Source organism: Leptidea sinapis, chromosome 26 (genome assembly GCF_905404315.1).
Source record: "Leptidea sinapis chromosome 26, ilLepSina1.1, whole genome shotgun sequence".
Lineage (NCBI taxonomy): Eukaryota > Metazoa > Arthropoda > Insecta > Lepidoptera > Pieridae > Leptidea > Leptidea sinapis.
In genome coordinates this window covers 5,756,316-5,780,216 of record NC_066290.1, presented here as the reverse complement: position 1 = coordinate 5,780,216, position 23,901 = coordinate 5,756,316, and the positions used below count along the sequence as shown (strand labels likewise).

General features: G+C 37.6%; 1 protein-coding gene across 3 annotated transcripts in view; it reads left to right on the top strand.

Annotated features, from left to right (window-relative positions):
- Positions 1-23,901, top strand: part of LOC126972526 (probable ATP-dependent RNA helicase spindle-E) — a 63,902-nt gene that overhangs the window by 20,108 nt on the left and 19,893 nt on the right. For all 3 annotated transcript variants that reach the window (XM_050819347.1, XM_050819346.1, XM_050819345.1), the window contains 10 exons: positions 1,396-1,563; positions 2,688-2,841; positions 3,467-3,594; positions 4,389-4,598; positions 6,127-6,356; positions 9,842-9,902; positions 11,716-11,807; positions 14,183-14,306; positions 16,789-17,004; positions 18,832-19,044. In XM_050819347.1, the coding sequence (XP_050675304.1) occupies positions 1,396-1,563; positions 2,688-2,841; positions 3,467-3,594; positions 4,389-4,598; positions 6,127-6,356; positions 9,842-9,902; positions 11,716-11,807; positions 14,183-14,306; positions 16,789-17,004; positions 18,832-19,044 (1,596 nt within the window). The remainder of the gene's footprint in view (positions 1-1,395; positions 1,564-2,687; positions 2,842-3,466; positions 3,595-4,388; positions 4,599-6,126; positions 6,357-9,841; positions 9,903-11,715; positions 11,808-14,182; positions 14,307-16,788; positions 17,005-18,831; positions 19,045-23,901) is intronic.

The window sequence follows — 23,901 nt, the reverse complement described above, 5'->3', positions numbered from 1 at the left end:
GTCTATCCACCGTAATATTATATAAATGTGATAAATAAAAATTGCTTGCTAAAGATATGTTAATTTGAAATATCTAAATTAACTGATTCTAGATTCATGACTGTTAAATACTCTTTAACTGAATAATATTTCTTCGTCATTAAAAATTCCTTAATTTTATTTTGATTTAAATGAAATAACATGTAGCCTATATATTGTCCCGACCTATTGTAAAATTCATGCGAAATTTAAATTAAATCTATCAGTAATTTTTGGCTGGACATACAGACAAATGGGTAAACATTCTATAAACTAGTTTTTTGGCCTATTTTTTGTAGAACGTATAGAAAATATACTTTAAAAAAATATATGTAGGTACAGTTTTTACTTTGTTACGATGTTAGAATATGTATACAGGGTGTAATTGTTAAATGTGACCAGGCGATTATTCCGTAACTATTACAGATATAAAAAAACTTTAAACTGATATCGTTACCTAATCAGTAGAATGACATCAATAACGTTTTATAAATCAAACGAGAAGTTTGCAAATTTTTTATATTAAATACATATAGTATAGTATTATATTATTAGAAAGGTTTTAGTTTTCTTATTTAGTTATGGAATAATCGTCTGGTCACACCTAACGATTACATCCTGTATAGATCACACATTCCGAAAGGATTACAAAAATTGTACTATTGTAACTGTGAATTCACTCTTATTGGAATTATCATAATGTTAGCATAAATAAAAAACTTCGAAGTTTGACTAAAACATCTAATATATAAAATTCTCATGTTGCGGTGTTTGTAGTTAAACTCCTTCGAAACGGCTTGACCGATTCTCATGAAATTTTGAGTGCATATTGGGTAGGTCTGAGAGTCGTACAATATCTATTTTTAATGCCGACTCATAATCATTTTTGTTATAAAATGATTATGAGTCGGCATTAAAAAATACATACAACTTCAAATTTTCACCCATCTACGATCAACAGTTACTTTTGTATCGCGATTTTAATGTCGGCAATACAACGTTTGCTGGGTCAGCTAGTACTTATATTATAATATTGCATGACTCTTGACATAATTTTTAAACTGACCATTGACAGTTGCACATGCGCCTTAGACGACATTTTAAGAATTAAGCCTTAAAAGCGAAGCCAGTCAGTTTCATTGTATACCTTAGATAATTTATACGTTTCGATAGACTGTGACAGCTGTGAAAATGTCGAAAAAAAATCTGTTTATATCTATTTTGAGTAATTCACGTACGCTAACATACAGTGACATAGACGTAGCTTGTCACGCACACTAAAGTAATAAACTTGGCCTTTTATCATCGGTTGTCTCAAGCAGCAAGAGGCTCTTATCTAGTATAAATTATCTAAGATGTTTACATTGGTCTTTTCAGGTACAACTGCCTGAAGATTGCCAGCCGGAGATACAAAGATGTCCGCTTGAACGTTTGGTATTGCTGGCGAAGACCTTAGACATGGGCCCACCGTCTGATATACTAGCACTTGCCATGGACCCGCCCGACCTGTCCAACATTCATCGTACCGTACTTGTGCTTAAAGAGGTCAGTATATTTTATCACATAGCTAAGTCCATCTCTCATCAACTTCAGGTTTACGTTGACCGATGCCTTCGCAATATCAAGGAAAACGCAAACGTGGCCGCCCAAAGCAAACTTGGCGGTGGACTTTCACTGACGAAGCGAAACACATCGGAAAGACTTGGAGTGAAATTGAGAGAGATGCTCAGGACCGATCGCGAAGTTATGCTATGAAGTGAATGACCCGCACCAGACATGAGTTTATCACGTATGAAACATAATGAGGATGTCGCAGATACAGAAATGTCCGCTTTCTAATTTTGGATATTCTGTTATTTGGACAGTTTTTCACAGACCACTGTCATTGCGTGGCGTTGTATTCAAAGCGCGGCCAAAACACAACTGAACGAAAACTCTGCCTAATAGACGCGGAGGCAGAGTTTTGCTTCAGACAATTCTAAGCGTGATTGTTCATCATGAGAGATAAACTGTTGTCTCAGTACCTGAGTATTTTCACTAGGTGCGTCGCCCTTCAATGCAAAACACAAATATTGTTTGAACACAACTTCTTGGCGGTAGAAAATGGCGCCTTAGTTTTATCCTGTGCTTACAAAACATCCCACTAGTTACTATTTAACACTATGAGAAATTTGTCAGTTCAATTTGATTAGGGCTTTGATTGATCTACTTTCTATAGTATGTTATATTTTCAATTTAGTATACTTCTTTTTATCCCTTTTCAATCGTTACGTGCCATATTAGAAAAGGATAAAATGAAGTCTAAAGCAGTTCCGTACTCATTTTGTTTAAACTATATACATAATGCTAAACACAAAAACGCATTCAAAAGTGCGCGGAGAAAAAGAAAGACACGAGGCAGCTGTTGTTCTGTAATACAGCTTGTTGTAAAACTATTGTAAAACATTAAAAGTAATATATTATGGCCTTATGAATTTTGTTTATATATAATAACTGTAACCCTGTTGATTACCAATAAATAAATATTAATAATCTTACAGACAATAATTATTATATCAGCTTATTTTTTTTTAATATTGGCAGATACAATAATAATTTTATGTTTCATATAAGATCGCGTTTTTATCCTTAATTTAATCATAAACTTGTACTTACAACAATACCTACAGGTAGGTGCATTGAAGAAGCTGGAAAATGATGTAGCTGATGGAGAATTGACCAATCTCGGGAGGATAATGGCAACACTTCCGTTAGATGTGCGAGTTGCCAAGTTGATCATGCTGGGACATATATTCGGATGCTTAGACGAATGTGTTATTATGGGTAAGCTGCCTTCTGTTATTATCTGCTGCATCCAACCCCGCGTTTTGCGAGAAATTTATTGCCTGCCTCGTACAGCCACTTTGTGGAATCAATTACTGGTCACTGAAACAAAACCTTACTGGTTTTGGGTTTTTATATTCCCACCATAGTCGGCACGGCACATCTCTCTTTGGAAACCACCATCGTATGAAAATCTGACTCGCACTTAGCGTTTTTTACAGTGCTATAAAAAATTGCGTGGGTACAAATACATGTCAGAAGTGAAACCTGCATTGTGCATGAACCTCTAAACTGCATAATATTTTGAAGTCCTGGTACATGTTGCTAGTATGACACATGATTTAAACCTCTATGAAAGACATTACTATCACCGCTATTATGTTTATGTTCTCCTGGTGTCCCTGTAGTAATAGGTCGTGCGCGTGACGTCAGCATATATTAAGGTATACTCGCGTCATACATAAGACAATTTCTTCTGTATAATGCTTCCTACCTCATTTTCGCCCACGTAAACCTTATGAATTTATATGTCTGTCTCTTTTTACTGTCGCTTTTTGGTTTCATAGACTTTCAAATTCTCTATAAATCTTATGAGAACATTTGAAATTTCATATTTTTTGTATAGCCGCAGCTATGTCTGTGAAAAACGTGTTCAGCAGTCCGTTCCGCGAGCGACTCAACGCGTACAACTCGAAGCTGACGTGGGCAGACGGCTCTACCAGCGATTGTATCGCCTTCCTCAACGTCTACAAGGTAAACAACCTCTATATGAAACTAGTTACAGTAACACGACGATGTAATAATAATTATTAAGCCTTTTCATTTCATATCCTTTATATGTACATTTCAGATGTTGTTATTTAGAGTTAGTTAATATTTTACATTATATCAAGATGTTAGTACGGGTTACTTATATATTATACTAGCTGACCCGACAGACGTTATTCTGTACATAATAAATTTGTCAGTAATATTTTGTAACATCAAGAATTGTTTCCTAAAATATGCTCGCTGTTGTTGAGACGAAATTGTTTCACAGCTTAAATGTAGAACTGTGCGTCAAAAAATTAACTCATCGAAAATATGTCCATAAAAAATAAATATTGGAAATAAAAATAATTAAGGGTCCCAAAACGAAATAAAAACTATCCTGTCTCTCAAGTTGGGCTAAACTGCACTCCATGAAGTAATTCCAATTAAAATCTGTTCATTTGTTTAGGAGTCCATCGCGGACAAACAACGTGACACGTAATTTGAACATATTAAGATTAATATAGGTTAGCTTAAATTATAGAATTTCCTTTGGTAGATGCACGTGAAGAGCCTCCTTGTGCGTGTCCGGGACGATATGACATGAACTTCAAAAAAAGCGCGTACACCCTCCTTAAAGGCACGCAACGCTCCTGTGTTTCCTCTGGTTTTCGCAATAGAGTGTGGGTGTGTTATCACTTAACACCAGGTGGTGCTCGTCTATCCTCCTTTTTAATAAAACAAAGTTGTAATATTTAAACAATATTATAGTTTTGATTGTGTTGGTATGTCATTAGGTCTGGAACCATCTCCGTCAAGGGCAATACTTCAGCCAGGCGGGCAACAATGAGGCGCAGTGGGCGCGCCGGTTCTACGTTCAGTTGCGTGCTCTGAGGGAGCTAGAGGATATGCTGCGGGAGCTGAGGATCCGCCTCTCGAGAGAGGGCATTGAGGCCACCAACAGAAAATCCCCATGGAGTAAGCAAGAACTCCCAATCGTACTGAAGGTATGTACAACACTTTTTTGTTCAAAATATGATATAATATCAATTATTGAAATTCATACACCCATTCCAAAAAGTATGACTCGGACGTGTAGGTTTACTCTTATACAACGAAAAACAATGTTTCGATCGAGGTTTCGGGTGTTTCCTACTACCGTTCCATTTGTTCCGAAGTTTGGTCCCGAACGTCATTATTTGACATTCCGAGTTTCTAAACCTACACTACACATTTAGATGCGATGAGCTCTAAATCTGTTAAAATCATATTTAAGCGAAAGAGTTCAGATAGTCGATGTAAATGGCAAACGGTCTTCGGGTAAACCTGTAGGAATAGGTGTTCCGCAGGGTTCTATTCTCGGTCCTTTCTTCTTTCTTATTTGTGGTAGATGATAGGCATGAGATTGTATTGTTTGCTGGTGATATTTCCCTTATTTTTAAAGTGAAGCGACATGCAGATATTGATCAAAGATAGTGCGTTGGTTTGAGACGAATAATCTGCACGTAAACAGTAAAAAAACAAAGTGTTTACGGTTCATTACACCTACACAGCGGAGGTACAAACCAACCAGAGGCGTGCATTGGTTTTTTAGGAAGGTAAGCACTGTAGATCTAACTAGTCGTAGTTGCGGTTTATTCCGACAGTACGACATAAGTTGTATGAAACGCTGCTTGCTTCGTATATGCAATCTGTAGACTGCCTACCGTAGGTAGTAAATTAACTTTAACACTATTATTTACACTATTTATTTAGGTTCATAACGAGGTAGGCACTGCCTAATTGCCTATATGATATGCACGCCCTTGAAACCAACGTACTTATAAATGACCAGAGATTGGAATATGTGGATCGTATGATTGGACAGCCTGGGACTAGATTATGATTTTTTTTTAACAATAGCAATGACAGTACAATATTGTATATTTTTATTAAAAAGAATTTTCCAGCATTGTTTTTTTGATAAATATAAAAATTATTAACAAAAGAATGCCGGGAGCGTTTCTTGTGCCGCTTCTTCTCTCTGAGAGCGCCATTTTTTTTCCCGAAGCGGTAGTAGTGTCTAGAATATGTTAGAAAAGAATTCTAAAGGAATCAATTTTGAGAAAATAAATGCCTTTTAACTAAAATTTGAATATGGCTGCTATTTGTTCGGAATTTTCGTACGTAGTTCGGAAAATCAATTTGAGGAAACCGAAAGTATTTTCGTTTGTGTGGATTTTGTTGGAAATAAGCTTAAAATGGTTTCAAGAATGCTTTTAATCGAAGCTGCTCTACGTGAAGAACGTAGAAGAAACCGGCGCCGCCTGCGCAATCAATTTAATATTAGTGAAATTCCCGATAGAGTTTGACATAAGTTATGCACCTATAAGGGATGGTATTAATATTCCCGAGTAGATGAAATCAAATCTAAAAGAAGCAGGCGGGTCCCCTCTTAACACTTAATGAGAAGTTTAATTTTACACCAACACCCCTATAATAGTAATTAAGGGTTAGGATCAATTAGGCGTTATTATTAAATTGTTAAAATGGTAGGTGTTGATCGCCGGCGCGTTCTACCCGCAATACTTCGTGCAAGTGGGCGGCGAAGAGGACCGCGAGCGAGACGCAGTCCGCACACTGGGAGGACTCGACCCGCGGACCTCCGTGTACCTGCGGGGCTGGCCCGACCACCAGCCCGCGGAGGTGTACGCTTCCACCATCAAGAACATCGTGGCCAAGCAGATCGGCGACGAGCCCAGGGTCACATTCGACACCAACAGCAAGTAACTACCCATATTGATTGTTATTGCTCACAGACTGAGATCCGGACACATGCCTATAAATAAGTTAAAATTTTTGATGAAAATTGCGGAGTCACCTCTATGTGAGTTATGTGGAACAATTGAGGATGTTGAGCACTTGTTAAAGGAATGTGTCCGATGTCAGTCTAGTAGAGACAAAATTATGGGACTTATGGGTTTGAACAGATTTGATACGGGCATGTTTGTAAATATACTTGCCCGCCCTGCATCTAAGGATGCCATAAGACGTCTGTTTGAATCCATAAGTCTTATTGTTTGAACACTATAGATATAACTTGCTTTTGGTTTTATTAACTTTTTTTTTTAGTTTGTTAAGTTAAGAATTTTGTTTTTCTTTTGTCTTTTTAATGGACTTAGCTTATAATGGGGCTGACATGTACATACGTATAAAAACCCCTAAATCAATAAAGAAAAAAAAAAACTACCCATATTGTCGCATTCTTAGTACTTATTATCTATATATATATATATATAATAATAATGGTCATTGTTTGAAGCTCTTTCAAGCCTAAACCACTGATCGTATGGACATGGAACTAGCACCATTCGATGCGAAATTTATCCTAGATAGTTTATGGCTACTTATTTTTTTATTGTATAATTAATTTCCTTTTAAAATTCGCCCAGCGAGGCGGACGGGAACGCTAAGTCTCTATATAAAGAAATTATTTGAAAAAAATACCTTCCTTATCGTAACTCTTATAATACACGGCCACATTATCTCTGGACCTCGCTGGAACGTGTAAAGCCCCCTCCCGTCTCCCTTTCACCCTCTCGCGCTCGTCCTGTTGCGTCAGTACGGTTTGCAGTTTCACTACTGTTAGGTACGTCGTGATATCTTCGTGCTATCAATCCTTTGTTTTTGAAGTTTTCATTGTTACATTTCGACTTTTGTTTTAATAGTACTATAGCTTCTGTCGTTCTGTGTCGCTATAATAGTATTGACAAAAAATAAATAGTCAGCATCACAACACAACACCTTTACACAAACAATAATATTATTATTATTGATTGATGTAATAAATAGCTTCATTTATCTATGTATATAAAAATAAATTGTTGTTCGTTAGTCTCGCTAAAACTCGAGAACGGCTCAACCGATTTGGTTAATTTTGGTCTTGAATTATTTGTGGAAGTCCAGGGAAGGTTTAAAAGGTTTGAATAAACATGAAAATCCTCGGATTTAAATGAAAAACAACAATTTTGATCTTCCATCGGCGTGTCCCCCGTCGTTCAGAAATCAAATAAAAATAATAGTTTAAAATGAATAACTAACTATCTATGTATAACCTGTCTAACTTTCTAAGGAGGTTAAAAAATAAACTTCCTTAAAACACGGGTAACACTTAAAAGAAGGATTCCTATTGTTTGTTCTAAGTTTATTTTATACAAAAGTTTAGGTTTTTTATTTATCGATTGAGGCAGTACGAAGTCTGCCAGGTCAGCTAGTTCCTTAATAAATACATTCAGATTACAACAACTTATAACTGATTACATTATTATTGTATTAATTATTAACTATATCATATAATTTTAACTTTCATAGTATTTCATGTATGATTTTCTGTATATTTTACAAATTATATTTTCAAATTGAACCTAATAATCAGATTAATATTATTTTAATTTTATGTACACAACAGTTCTTCTTAGCAGTACTATGTAGGTATTTATAATTATTGTTTATTTAATTAACTTTCTACATATATTATGATTTCAATTTTATAATTTGTATTGCATGCAACGTTTTCTGTACAAATCAAATTTAATTAAATTAAAAATATCAAATTTAATTTTATATTTTTGTCATATAATAATTTATACTATTTAATTAATTAATAATTTTATATTATATTATATTTTATTGTATTTAAGTATCTGTATTAAGGACCTCTCTACAAGTAAAGGCCTCCTCCATATTTTGCCATACAACTCTATCATTAGCTTTGGTCATCCAATTTTTACCAGCAATTTTAATTTCGTCTGTCCATCTTACTTTTGGTCTTCCTTTATTTCGTTTGTTTTGTGGTCCTTTCCAGTTATATGTCCATTTCTGTGAATATATGTTCGTTGTCCTCTTCGATATTATATTAAGTTCTTATTTCTGCTAAGCCAATTGATGTCGTAATTAATTTTTGAGATTGCTAGTTTAAAATCCATTAATCTTTCTTAAGATAAAAGAGATCTGGCATTGTAAGTACAAATGTAGAGTCGATGGTATGGAGGGTTGCAGTCTACTTCCTCCACAGGGACCAGCTTTACTGGAGGAGATAGAGAGAGATGTAGAGGGTCTCTATTCATTATTTTTTTTGATGGCGGGAGTGTTTCAGTAGAATTGGGCTCCCTTTGTGTTTTATTGTGTATATAAGAAGTATTATTGTTTGTTGTTTTTTTTTTTCTATTTGATTTGAAGTATTCTCTTTGGTCGTAATGCATTTTTCGGTAGGGGACACCGACAGATTTCGTTTTTTCCATACATCATCTTTTGCATTCCAATTTTTCAGTGTGCCTGCAGTGGCAATATAATTTTTTTATCATATCTTAATACAACATTTCTTCCAAGATGGCGTTCTTTTTCTATTTTCTCTTGTATTTCCTTACGCTTCAACAACACTTCTTGTGCGAATTCCTCCTTAATATTTATCGGCGAGCCTTTCAGTGTTGGTTTAATCTTCAGAAGTTAAGTTTTTTCGTCCCTTGGTTATTAAAGTTACAAGTATAGGTCCAGTCTTACTTCCTTTTTTGCCAAGTCTTCTAATAGATTCTATTTCTGATTGTTCAATATTCATGTTATGTTTGATGCAGCGTAATAAATTTGTTTAGTAGTTCCTGGTATCCGTGTTCAGTACGTTACAGTTTACAAATTAGAAGAGCTACTCCGTAAAATATTAAATTTCTCTTCCTTAACTGCTTTGATAGAGTATTTATTATTCTTTGTTGTTGGTGAATTTCATATTTTCTTACATGCGTCTTATTTCCTGTTTTTGAGTTATGAAATCTTCTTGTATTTAAATCGTTTTTTATTTATTGATAATAATATAGTGATGCTTGTTTTGCACAACGTAATAAAGCGGTGATGTGACGTCATCTATGTCAAGTCCAGAGATAATGTACCCGGGTAGCATGTAAGATTAAAAAGCACTAAAGGCCTCTTTCAATATTTCAATCTCTAATTTAACATTATTTAAAATCCTTCTTTCATCCGTCAATCTATCCTGAATTTGCCCTACAATATATAAATAAATATTAATTTCCAGATCAGGATGCAAATAGCTAGAATTGGTTTAAAATATTAATTTATGATCCCCAATTTTGGATTACGTTAAAATATAGAAATTAGCTGATTCAAATTATTAAAAATATTTACACATTCGGGACGCATATTGGATTTTTTTTACATTTTAATATTTAAAACATTTTACGCATCCTTTTTCTTTCGTTTGCAGGAAAATTTACCTTACGTTTGATAATAACATGGGAGTTCAACGTAACAAAGATAAGAGTGGGGTGAGTTTCATAGTAAATATATATATGTATGTTTCTCCAAAATAACAGTATGAGCTCGAACCATTTGACAGCTTGCAACGCAAGGCTGCTGGAAATGTCGGGGACCCAGTGCTCTGTGAACGGCTGGATCGCTTGGTGTTGCGTAGAGACGTCGCTTGATTGTGTGTCTTCTACCGCATTTATCACGGGGAGTGTTCCGTAGACCTGTTTCACCTGATTCCTGCCGCCGAATTTCACCTTCGCAGGACACGCCACACATTAGGATATCATCCCCACCAACTGGATGTGTGGCTGTCCTCCACAGTGCGGTTTTCAAGGAGATTTCTTCCACGTACTACATAGCTGTTTAATGAGCTTCCTTGTGCGATGTTTCCGGGAAGATACGACATGGGTACCTTAAAAAAAAGGCGTACACTTTCCTTAAAGGCTGGCAGCGTTCCTGTGATTCCTCCGGTATTGTAAGAGAGAGTGAGCGGTGGTGATCACTTAACACCAAGAGACCCGTAAGATCGTTTATCCGCCTTTTTTTCCATAAAACAAAAGGCCGAAGCCCAAACTGGGTGAAAACCTTTGCTATCAGACTATGCTCTCAAAACTATTTAGTAAAATGCATTTTGATATGAATATTATGTGTAAAGACTAATACGATGTGTGTGTGTATGTATGTGCGTGTGTCTGAATTGTATTCTTAACATTTGCGTTTTACACATTGCGTTGTACACGGCCAAATAGATCGAGCTGATACTGGGGTGCGCCAGACCAGAGATGACAGCAATACTCCATGTGTGGCAGGACCTGCGCTTTGTAGAGCGCTAGTATGTGGGCCGGCTTATGAAGTATTGCCGCGTTCTATTTATGACGCCCAGTTTCTTCGAAGCCAATGGCTTTGCTCTCTAGATGATCGCGAAATTGGCAATCACTCGACATTTCGAGACGCAGTATTCCGATACTAGTCGAGGCTTTAAGGGAGGTATTGTCGAAGAGCGGTGATGCGACAAATAGGCTTTTTTAGTGGTAAACGAGCAAACTTGAGTCTTCTGGGGGTTAAATTGGACAAGGTTCAATTTACCCCATTCCGCGACCTTCTCAAAAGAGGACGCGATAGAAGACACAAGTTTCTCTCGGCACTGGTCGACGATTTTCCGAGAGGCCTGCATGGCCCTTGTATACGGCATCACCAGTGCTGTCGTCTGCATAGCAATGTATGTTGGAGGTGTCCAATATATCATTGATATGCAGAAGGAACAGTGTAGGAGATATCACAAAGCCTCATAGGCACTCCTGTGTTCACGGGCTTCGGATTCGAGTAATAACCGTCGATAACTACCAGTATGCTGCGTCGAGTGAGGAACCTGGAGGTCCACTTGCATAAGCTCTCGGGAAGCCCAAATTATGGAAGTTTAGAGAGAAGCGCCTTGTGCCATACACAATCAAAGGCCCTCCAGGCTAACGGCCAGGCGATAGCCGCCGCATCTATGTGTTAGGTATACCAGAAGATTGCCTGCCGACCGACCATGGTGAAGGCCATACTGTCGTTCGTTGACTGACTGTAGCTAGTGAAATTAATGGGCAAATGAGACTTAACATCTTATGTCTCAAGGTGACCAACGCAATTGTAGTGCCGCTCAGAATTTATCACTTTTTCAAAGATCCTGAGCGGCACTGCATTGTAATGGGCACGTCGTAACAATTACCATCAGCTGAACGTCCTGCTCGTCTCGTCCCTTATTGTCATAAAAAAAAAATAGCGCCGCCCTGCAAGATGACTGTCCCCGACTGTTACTCGTGTTTATATTATTTTTTTCAATCACAGGATCCAACAATTCCTGGACAGGTGGTGTTACCCATATACAAAGCAATTAAAGCTCGTCAACTCAAAATGGATATAAGGATTCCATTGCTACCGTAAGTACATTCTACATTCATACTGTTGTAACGTATCATCTAGAAATGACGATCAAACTATCTGGTGTATCATCTGCTTTTTAGGGTTCCCTAGCCAAATGGAAAAAAACGGAACCCTTATAAATTCGTCATGTCTGTCTGTCTGTCGGTGTATGTCACAGCCACTTCTTTCCAAAACTATAAGAACTATACTGTTGAAACTTGGTAAGTAAATGTATTCTGTGAACCGCATTAGCATTTTTTAACAACTGAAACTCAAAACATTATTTTCATCAAACCCATGCAGGTGGGGTGATCTGTGGGTGTGTCTTCAAATGATATTGAGGTTTCTTATATATTTTTTTTGTAACCTGAATATCGTGCGCAAGAGACACTTCCAAAGTCGTATAATGTGCCCCACCCTGTAACTTCTAAAATAAGAGAATGATAAAACTAAAAAAAATTTATGTACATTACCATGCAAACTTTTATACAAAGTTTTTTTAAACACGTACAAATGATGAGGGCTCATTTACACTATATGATTTTGAGCAAAGATTTTTTGCCTTTCCTATTTAAATAATTTTCCTTTCTATATAACTTTTATATTATGTTACTTGCTGCTACGGAACCCTTCATGGGCGAGTCCGACTCGCACTTGACCGCTTTTTTAAAGATTGGGTAATAAACTGGTTCAAATGGTTCAAATCCTACCTTAACAAAAGTTTTCAATATGTGGAAATAGAAAATACTAATTCCGAGACTGGAAAGATAGACCACATAAGATCTAATAAAGCTCACTTATCAGGATCGATTCCACAGGGCAGTGTGTTGGGTTGTATATTTTGTTTCTCATATACATAAACGATCTTCCAAACTTAATAGATGATGATTCTACTCTTTTTGCTGATGACAAATCTATTTTGATCCCATGCTCTAATTTAAAACAACTAGAAGAAAAATTTAATATAACAATGGACAAAATCTTTTGTTGGCTACATAATAATAATCTTCAACTTAAAATTAATAAAACTAAAATTTAACCTTTTAAACCTTACCAAAAATCCCCCTTAAATATATCATATTCTCACGAAAATTCACAACTTGAAACAGTTGACACAGCTACACTGCTGGGAATTGATTTAGACTTACACATGACATGGGAGCCATATCAACAGAAATTAAAAAGCAAAATGTCTTCTTGTACTTATGCTCTTTACCAACTAAAACGCGTAACAGATTTCAAATCGACCCTTGCTGCTTATTAGGCATGCACGTTCTAGATTATCATATGGAATATTAATATGGGGAAACTGTTGTGAAATAAAATATATATTTATTTAACAGAAAAAATGTATATATATAATTAGAAATATTCAGCAGATAATAAATAAATAATTAATAAATTTCGTTTATTTCAAAGATTACATTTTTTAGTGGTTGAGACTTCCCAGCAAGTTGTCTATCGACACTTGTATTAAAAATTTACAATTGATTGTGTGTGTGTGTGTGTGTGTGTGTGTGTGTGTGTGTGTGTGTGTGTGAGAGAGAGAGAGAGAGAGAGAGTTGAGTGAGTGTGCAGATGGATTCATGTAGACCCTATTTTATTAAACACAAAATTTTAACTCTTACTTCAATTTACATCCTAGTAGCATGTAAATTTCTTAAAAAACATTCAGACTTATACTCAACACTACCAAATAACAAGCGAATTATTGAAATTTAAACAAATTAAAAATACCCCAAACAAGTATATCATTACTGTCATCTAGCCCTCACCACATGGCAATAAAAAATTATAATCACATCCCAAACGAAATTAAAAATAAAGAAAAGCCTTCTTTATTTAAAAAACATCTTAAAAATTTCTTAGTTTCAAAATGCTTCTACGATTTACCCGAATTTTGTAATTACACTATGTGTGAGAATTAGTTATAATATAGAAAGAAATAGTTATATTAATAATATTAGTGGTATTGTCTGTAATATTTACTTTAAATTGTTAATATCATAAGAATATATAAAACGTATAAGGCATTTTTGTTTTATGTAAAACATTGCAGGGCGTCACATATTGTCTACCCATTTAATGTACCACCCTATTGTAAAATGTGACTTGCAATAAAATATTTTGATTTGATTTGAAAAACTCATTTGGTAGTGATCATTTTCGCCAATCTATACTAATCCTAAAGAATATTATAAATACGAATGTGAGTTTGTTTATTTACCGTTACGGCGTGAAACCTTTCCCTAATATCATGAAATTCTGCACACACGTTGTAAGGGGCACAAAAAACATTTATCGCCAAAATGTTAAGAGATCCCTAGGGATCGAAAAACTTGCGTGTATCTGTAACGATAGCAAGCTAGTAATATATAAATTTTTAATGTAGGCTCGAGAAGGCGAATGTTCTGTTGGCGGCGATGAAAAGTCACAAGCGCCATTCTAACATCGACAAGCTCGTACCGCGGCTGCCTGACATAGATGAAACACATTTCCCTTTGAAGATATCGCAGGTTAGTGGTCGTTGGAATATTTGACAGTTATATATGGCGCTAATTTGTATGCTCAAGTAAGTATACTTATTAACTAGATATGTGTTATCTTCAATATGTTTAATTGAGGTATACCTTAGACATAGTTGGAGTCTTCTTGCGAGATCCAATCAGAAATAAGGAGAGCCGTAGAAAAACAAAAATAACCGGCAAATGATTGCGATAATGATATGGCAGTGGGCACGGCACATATAGCTGGACGGACAGATGGTCGGTGGCAGTAAAGTCCTCGAATGGCGACCATGTACCAGAGGAAACAGTGTTGGTAGGCCCCCCACAAGATGATGACAAATGATCTGGTCAAGAGCGCAAGAATAGGTTGGATGAGTACAGCGCTGGACCGATCGTCGTGGACATCTTTGGGGGAGGCCTTAGTCCAGCAGTGGACGTCTTCCGACTGCTATGATGATGGTGATGATACTTACCTTGTAAAAAAACACCTGTAGGTCCACTCTAATTCAACGAAAAACTAAGTTTCGACTGAAGTTTCGGATGTTTCCTACTACGGTTCCATTCGTTTCGAAGTTTCGTCCCGAACGTCATTCGAATTTATAAACCTACTCTAATTCATTAACATTCCGAACGAATATGAAGAAGGAAAACTTACAGCTAACAAAGAGTACTTACTCAGACATATAAAATAAAAAGTATAGCTTCATCATCATATGTGCAGCAGCAAAAGATGTACCTATAAAAGGATGGTAATTTGTAGAGGGAATTCTTTTAGTAAAAATAAAACAAATAAATATAACTGATATTTACTTGAAACTTTCTGATAGAATGAGTAGGTACCGATACCTACTACTAATCAAAGTACTATAAAAGATCATTTATTAGCACCATAATTGAGAACTCTTTTTTAGAAAACTTTAAAGAATTCTAACAAAAAACCATAATTAAGTAGTAATTGCGTCTGTAATACAGACATTTTTGGTTGTCATACGTTACTACCCAACGTTGGAATGAAATAGAGCTCTTCAAATTAGTTGGATTAAAATAATGTTCTTTTCAATCGTTCACCATTCGTTCACGAGTATTGTCCCGAACTTCGTCGATGCGTCCGAAAACAAAATAGAGTAGGGTCACTCCCGAAGCTTCGTTTTAATTTCGTTCGTTTACGAAGTTTCGATTCGGACAAAGAGAGTAGACCACTAGATTTTTTGTTGGAATTCTTCAAAATAGTTTCTAAAAAAAGTTTTTAATTATGGTGCTAATAAATGATCTTTTAAAGTGCTTTTTAACAAACCTCGCCGTCGCGATACCTACTCATTATATCAGAAAGTTTCAAATAAATATCAGTTATATACTTGTGTTTTTCACAAAAAATATTGCTTCTAGAGATATATATTCTACATATTCTTTTAAAGATAACACTTTTCAAATTGGTGGACATACGATGATGAAGATATACCTTTTTAATTATATTCAGAGTACTCACCTACTCTGAATTAGGAGTAAGTTAGTTTTCCTTTTGTAATAAAATAGAAAATAAATTTTGTTTTTTTATTAATGACAAAAATGAAACCCAACGTTGGAATGAAATAGAAGTCTTCAAATTAGTTGGATTTATATAATGTTCATTTCAATCGTTCACCATTCGTTCACGAATATTGTCTATTGTCCGAACTTCGTCGATGTGTCCGAACATAAAATAGAGTAGGGTCACAATCGAAACTTCGTTTAAATTTCGTTCGTTTACGAAGTTTCGTTTCGGAGAAAGAGAGTAGACCCCCTGGGCCGTTCAGGCCATAGTCGTACAATATACTAGCATATAGACGAACATAGCATGCAAGAGAGAAGCAAATCTCTAACGAAGATATTATAGCAAGATGGAAAAGGTAAGCCAATATATAGTAACTGTACCGATTTTAATTAACAAGTTGTATACAGTCAGCCACGCTCGGCAGTGGCTCCTCAGTATTTCGAATATTAAACTAGCGAACACGTACAATAACAGATCGAAATCGGTCACGTATCATCTTGCTGTCAGGTCGTTTATACGTTAGTATATTCTCAGTCTAGGTTCCGGGAAATTTATGACATATAACCAATTGTATGGTGTATTACAAACCTAAATTTAAGTTTCCAAAACACTTTTTGTTGAAATCATAATGCTATTAAAAGAATTGTTAAAAAACGTCTGTGTGGGAAAGGTTACTATAGCATAAACGATTTTCTTTATGACACCACGGAATGAGAATAAAGCGAACACCCTCAGGCTCTTTAATTATAAATGTTTATTGTACGATATTACATTGTAATCCATATTTTATATTTAAAAAAAAGCTCGCTGAGTTTCTTGCGTCCATTCTTCTCAGGTCTGAGGCAGTCTCTTTTGAATGGGTGGTAGTTTTTGACGTTCAATTAGTGATTTTAAATCCTATTTTGAATAAAAATATTTGAATTTGAATATTACAGTACTTCATTTTCCTTATATTTTCAGCTTATAAACGTAGGCAGATTCTGGGTGCAGTACGACGATGCATCGACTGCGGCCGATATTCGTCAGATACAGAGCGCTCTCAACCGTAAGCCCCTGCAGCCCGTCTCGACCGCGGTGACTGTGGACGCCCTGGTGGCGGCGCCCTACGCGGACGATAGTGGCACCCAACTCTACAGGGCCAAGGTCACCAAGACACACCCGAGGGACATGTATGAAGTGAGTTGACTGTTCAGATATAATCTTAATATATATAAAACTAGTGGACCCGACAGACGTTGTCTGAACACACGTCTTAAATTTGAAAAATCGGTCCAGCCGTTAGGAGGTAGTTCAATTGTGAATCTAAACCATTCTCGAATCCACCTGAAGACACACACCAATCTCAAATTCACTGGTACACACAAAAAAAATCATCAAAATCGGTCCAGCCGTCTAGGAAGAGTTCAGTGACATACACACGCACAGAAGAAATATATATATTAAGATTACGTGACACGTTGTTTGTCCGCGATGGACTCCTAAACTAATGAACGGATTTTAATGGGGATTACTTCATGGAGTGCAGTTTAGTCCAACTTTAGAGATAGGATACTTTTTATTTTGATTTAGGGCCTATAATTATTTTTATTTCCAATATTTGTTTTTTACGGAGATCTTTTCTTGAGAAAATTTATAGCCGCACGGTTTGACAGTTCTGCTGTGAAACAATTTCATTATAGTTAACAACAGGGAGCAATAACGTTCTATATTATGTATGACAGGGAGCATATCCTATATTATAATTCTTGGTGATATGAAATAATATTGACAAATACATAAAAAAACCAGTATTTTATTTAATATACACAGAACAGTATATCGGGTCAGCTAGTATAATATAAAGTATGGCGCTACTTTGGCGACACTAAATAAAGACACGGGTAGAACTATTTTACCGAAATCATTAAGAAATGAAAATACATAATTCCTCTAAATAAATCAATTTTCTATAATATCATTTCGGAGCATCCTATAAGAAACTAAAAATACTTCGTGCCGAATTATGCGACCACGTAAGGGTGATTAAAATTTTGTTTTCTATACACATAATTTGTTTGTTTAAAATTTTCTGTTATTTACTTCCAATTTTAGAATGTCGCCTTTAGCGCCACGTTGTATATTGGATTTATTCCGACATTTAAGCTATTTCTGCTAACACTTCTTTTATTTGTTTTATTTTTGCATCAAACAGTCGCAAAATTACAAATTTAATGTTATATAATTACTAAAGAGAAGACTTATAGTGCCGATAGTTACAACGTTAAATGAAATACCTAGTGGTAAAAATAAACATAAAGAGTTAATATTTAAGTTTTTTAAGTGTGTGTGTGTTTTTAAATGATGTTGTTGCTTTTTTTATGAGATAGTCACGGGATCAATGAGATTCACTTGATGGTAAGTGAAACTCCCTCCCATTACAGTGCAGTGGCGCCATTAACGTACTATAAACAACTAGACTACTAATCATACCAAAATGATCAATACGAAAATGTCCAAGCGCCGTTGTATTTTGTTGAATGTTGAATTAAAACCTTATTTCGTGGTAGTCATGTTCAAAGTCTATTGTTCTAAAGCATGCGAAATATTTCTCATGCTTTAGCAGTTATGTCAGAAGGTACATAATATTGTAAAGCAGTCAGGGAAAATAAAAAAAGAATTCCAACACAAACCACTGTATTTTGTACAGATTTTATAATTATAACTTTTAACCTTCAAATATGCACTCTCGGAATTATTTAACAACACTTTAACACTGCAGAATAATTAATTTAATCCCGAACATGGCATTGGTGGCGAAGGGTACCCCTTCCCAACCCCCCACCCGTGTCCTCTCCTCTCATAACTCCTCCACGACTCGTCTCACATTTCGCACCGCTACACTAGCGCCACCTCTCAGACACCCGCTGCTCACTTCACGTGACTCGTTATAATATTGTTATTGATCAGAAAATATCTCAATATACAGCAAAATGCTACATGAACTGTACCAGTCACGTGCTGCAGGTGTTCTACATCGACTACGGCAGCGTGGGCCGCGTGTCCGGCAGCAGCCTGCGCCTGCTGCCCGAGGGCTGCGGCTCCAGTCCGCCGCTGGCCATGCAGTGCGTGCTGGCCGAACTGTCGCCCGCGCCGCTGCTGCACCCGCACGGCCACTGGTCCTCGCCCGCGCTGAAGATGTTCACCGACCTGGTGCAGCGCGGACGACTCATCGGCAAGGTAACATCTACTTCCACATTCTCTTGCAACACCAGAGGAATCACAAGAGCGTTGCCGGCCTTTAAGGAAGGTGTACGCGCTTTTTTTGAAGGTACCCATATCGTATCGTCCCGGAAACACCGCACAAGGAAGCTCATTCCACAGCGTTGTAGTACGCGGAAGAAAGCTCCTTGAAAACCGCACTGTGGAGGACCGCCACACATCCAGATGGTGGGGATGATATCTTAACTTATGGTGAGTCGTGCGAAGGTGGAATTCGGCGGCAGGAATCAGGTTAAACAGCTCTTCGGAACACTCCTCGTGAGAAATGCGGTAGAAGACACACAATGAAGCGACGTCTCTACGCAACGCAAAGTGATCCAGCCGTTCGCAGAGCACTGGGTCCCCGACAATTCGAGCTGGTCTGCGTTGCACGCGGTCAAATGGATCGAGCTGATACTGGGGTGCGCCAGACCAGAGATGACAGCAATACTCCATGTGTGGCCGGACCTGCGCTTTGTAGAGCGCTAAATGTGGGCCGGCTTGAAGTATTGTCTTGCTCTATTGATGACGCCCAGCTTCTTCGAAGCCAATTTGGCTTTGCCCTCCAGATGGCCACGAAATTGGCAATCGCTCGAGATTCGAGACCCAGTATTCCGATTCTAGGCGAGGCTTTAAGGGAAGTGTTGTCGAAAAGCGGTGATACGACAAATGGGGTTTTTTTAGTGGTAAACGCGCAAACTTGAGTCTTCTGGGGGTTAAATTGGACAAGGTTCAATTTACCCCATTCCGCGACCTTCTCGAGAGAGGACTCGATAGAAGACACAAATTTCTCTCGACACTGGTCGACGATTTTCCGAGAGAGACCTGCATGGCCCGTGTATACGGCATCACCAGTGCTGTCGTCTGCATAGCAATGTATGTTGGAGGTGTCCAACATATCATTGATATGCAGAAGAAACAGCGTGGGAGATAGCACACAGCCTTGGGGCACTCCAGCATTCACGGGCTTCGGGTTCGAGCAATATCCGTCGACAACGACCTGTATGCTGCGCCCAGTGAGGAAGCTGGAGGTCCACTTGCACAAGCTCTCGGGAAGCCAAAATGATGGAAGTTTTGAGAGGAGCGCCTTGTGCCATACACGATCAAAGGCCTTCGCTATATCCAGGCTAACTGCGAGGCCTTCCCCCTTGCTTTCAATTGCCGCCGCCCATCTATGTGTTAGGTATACCAGAAGATCTCCTGCCGACCGACCATGGCGAAAGCCGTACTGTCGATCAACTGGTGACCTTCTAGATATACCAAGAGCTGGCGGCTGATTATGCTCTCCATAATTTTGGAGAGCAGGGAGGTAATAGCGATAGGCCTGTAGTCTGCCGGATCCGAACTGTCTCCTTTTTTTGGATTGGATGGACCAGGGCTGACTTCCATGAGTCAGGGACTACGCCTTTTGAATAAGAGTGCCGGAATAAATGCGTTAGCACCGGCGTCAACTCAGGGGCACACGTTCTAAGCACGATTGGAGAAATGCCATCCGGCCCGCTCGACTTCCTGACGTCCAACGAAAACAGAGCTCGCCTAACAGTTTTCTGTCTGAACTGTACTTCAGGCATAGAGCTCTGACACCGCGGGATGGTCGGCGGTTTTTTCCGTTGTCGTCAAGAGTCGAGTTGGAGGCAAAAAGAGCGCAAAGGAGCTTTCTCTTTTGCCGTATGGGACAGGGTGTCATTTCTCATGTGTAACGGCAGCAGGGACGGCTGGTTGAAGTTACCAAGAGCAGCTTTCGACAACGACCAGAACTTACGTGTTCCGGTCGGGGAACTGGAAAGCTGCTCGCCGAATTTGACGACGTGCTTCGATTTCGCACGGGCGATTTGCCGCTTAAAAAATCTGGAGGCACGGTTATATTTCCTCTTAAGAACTTCGGAGTTCGGATCCTTTGTGCCCATCGCGGCAACCCAAGTTCGATACGCCTGTTGTTTGCAGTCAGATGCTGCTTTAACTGATGCATTGAACCAGGGCTGTGATCTGCCACCGGTCGGTACTACAGAGCTTGGTGTAAAAATATCCATGCCCTGTAGTATCACATCGGCTACTGCAACGGCGCAGGCACTAGGATCGTCAGAAGGGAAACAAACCTTGCCCCAAGGGTAGGATGCAAAAAAGGAACGCATCCTATCCCAATCTGCTGACTTGTAGTGCCAAACGCGGCGGTTCGCTGGTGGTCTGCGACGTTGGCGTCGGATAGGCATTACACCTGACCAGGCAATGTTCGGACGTTCCGAGAGGGGCGTCGACAAAGACCTGATAACCATCGGGATGTGTAGTCAGCAGAAGATCTAATAAGGACGGCATGTGGCTATCCACATCCGGGAGCCGCGTCGGCGACTCAACCAATTGGGACAGACCATACGCCAATGCAAAACACACATAGATGCGGACGCGGTCCTCTAAATCTATGCGGAGCCAGATAACTGCGTCTCCGTAAGGAAACAAAAGGCCGGCTGCGCCGTTTCAAGGTGGTGGTGGACGGCGTTTAAATTGGAGTGAATTCCCCTGATATTGCAAAAGTCCACGTTGAGCGTGGAGCGGGGTGCCGTGGTATTGCCTTGTTTGTCCTCGGTCATTCGCGGTTCTGTGCCCTCCCCAAAATACGAAGGGCAGCCCGAGCGAGAGTGCTCGGGGAGGGATTCTCCGGGTATGGTAGAGCCGGTACCCTCCTGGGGTAATTTCTTTTTCAAGACCCCTCTCATATTTTGTTGGGGGGAGGGGAGGGGGGAGGGGAGGGGGGAGGGATGGCCTCCGGTCCTCGATACTAACCTATGCGAAACATAGCGGCACTAGGCCGCAACTTCACGCCGGTATTAAGCCCCACTGGAAATTTTTTATCAATAAAATACAAACTTCAAAAAATATATAATATGCACTTAAAAGTATATAAATTAATTGAGTATTTTTATACAATCTAATTATTTAATATAATTCTAGTTACAATTATTGTTATTTTTGCATATTATATTTATTGTTTTGGAATAGTGTTTTTGAAGATGTTTTTTTATTAATTTTTTTTTTAATTTTCTTATTTTTATTGAATCTGAAGTATACGAACTAATAATTTGTCTAAATATGTGTAGATATACAAAATTTTTCAATGCAGCAATAAACGTAAGTGCTTTGCAATTTGATTACACACAGTTAAAAATCTGCCACAGATCGCACCCTTACTGTAAGTGGTCAAGGAGTTGATTAATTGATCATCATATTCGACTACTACAATTACTTGACCATAACTATGTTATGGTAGATGACTAAAAATCCGGATAGCATAAAAAGATTATCGTTAATTTGCTCTTCTCTCCCTTAAGATTTTAAGAGTTCCGTTACTTTGTCATGGATTCCATACTCAGAACCCAACCAAACTCTCACCAAGCTTTCCAATAATAAAAAGAATCATCGAAATCAGTTGGCGCGATATTGAGTTAATCGTAAAGTTAAATCGTTGTTTATTAATTAATCATAATATCCTAGTGACGCTTGTGACGTCATCAACAGATCCAGAGATAATGTAAGAGGTAGTCGGTATTTGAACTAGACTTATAAAACTGAGCAGAATTAACCGTAATAAAACTTAGCAGAATTAACCGTAAACATATTTATCTACACCCATGCTTTAAATCCTCCATTAAAGATTCTGAAACAGTTAGCTTATTACCAACATTAAAACACCCAATATCGTAATAACCATTACATCATCCAAACGAGTGTTGTATTGATTTTCATAACAACACTCCTTGGTTTTTTTTCGATCCCTTCACGCGCAAAGAGTTTCAACGAACAGCCACATTCTTATTGCTCTATGCATGATATCTGTATGAATTTCAAAAAAAGAACATTTTCGTTTACCCGCGTTCCACACTACCAGAACGTGGCGCGCCGTAAAAAAAAGTTGGTTATTCGAAACTAGTGGTGGGTGCTAAAAGTTATAATAATTAATATTAACTGTTAACCAGACAATAACATTAACAATGTTATTAATAAATACTCTGAAAGACTATATTAAACTTCATAGTTAATTTTTTAAGTTAGGACTCTGGTACCTAATTATTAATTAATGATCTGTTATCAGCGCCATGTATCGAAAACCGTTATGTTGTCGTATTATACTCGATAGATTCAATCACTGTGTTCGATATGAAAATACGAAATAGTTTCTGAAAGTGAGACTAGATGACGTATAATCTAAGACAAGATCTATCTATCTAAGATATTTTAAAAGTGAACATAGATGGGTAGACTATGTCTCAACGCCATCTAAAAAAGTTTAGTACACTAATTTACCATTATCACAACTTTTATTATTGCAAAATGCAACATAAACTAAACTAAAAAATACAATGCAAATTGTAGCCTTATTTATAATAACACAAAGTCTATGTTTATTTAAATGAGAAAAATTTGCATTTATGTTATTAAACCTAAGAAATATTGTTCAAAGAACAATGGCGAAATTTTACCTGACTATAGGAATAACCGTCTAAGGTTAGTATAGTTACACAAAAAACTTCGTAGATAAATTTAATTGTTAGATAAAATTGTATTGCAAAAGGAACCGGGGAAATAAATAAAATATTTATTTCATTTTCACATTATATGCTGTCACGACTATGAAATCACATCCATTTTAGGTTAGATCAAGGAAAGCTATCTGTCAATATGACTGACAGCGATGATCGAGTGATCAATGAGTTTCTAATTTCTATACCTGTCACCTATGATCTACCTAATGCTAATAATACCTATCAATTATAGTTACCGCTGTTGTGTTGTTTTGGGCTTTCTTTATTTTAATAAGTTCTTTCTATTTTACATGGCTTGGTT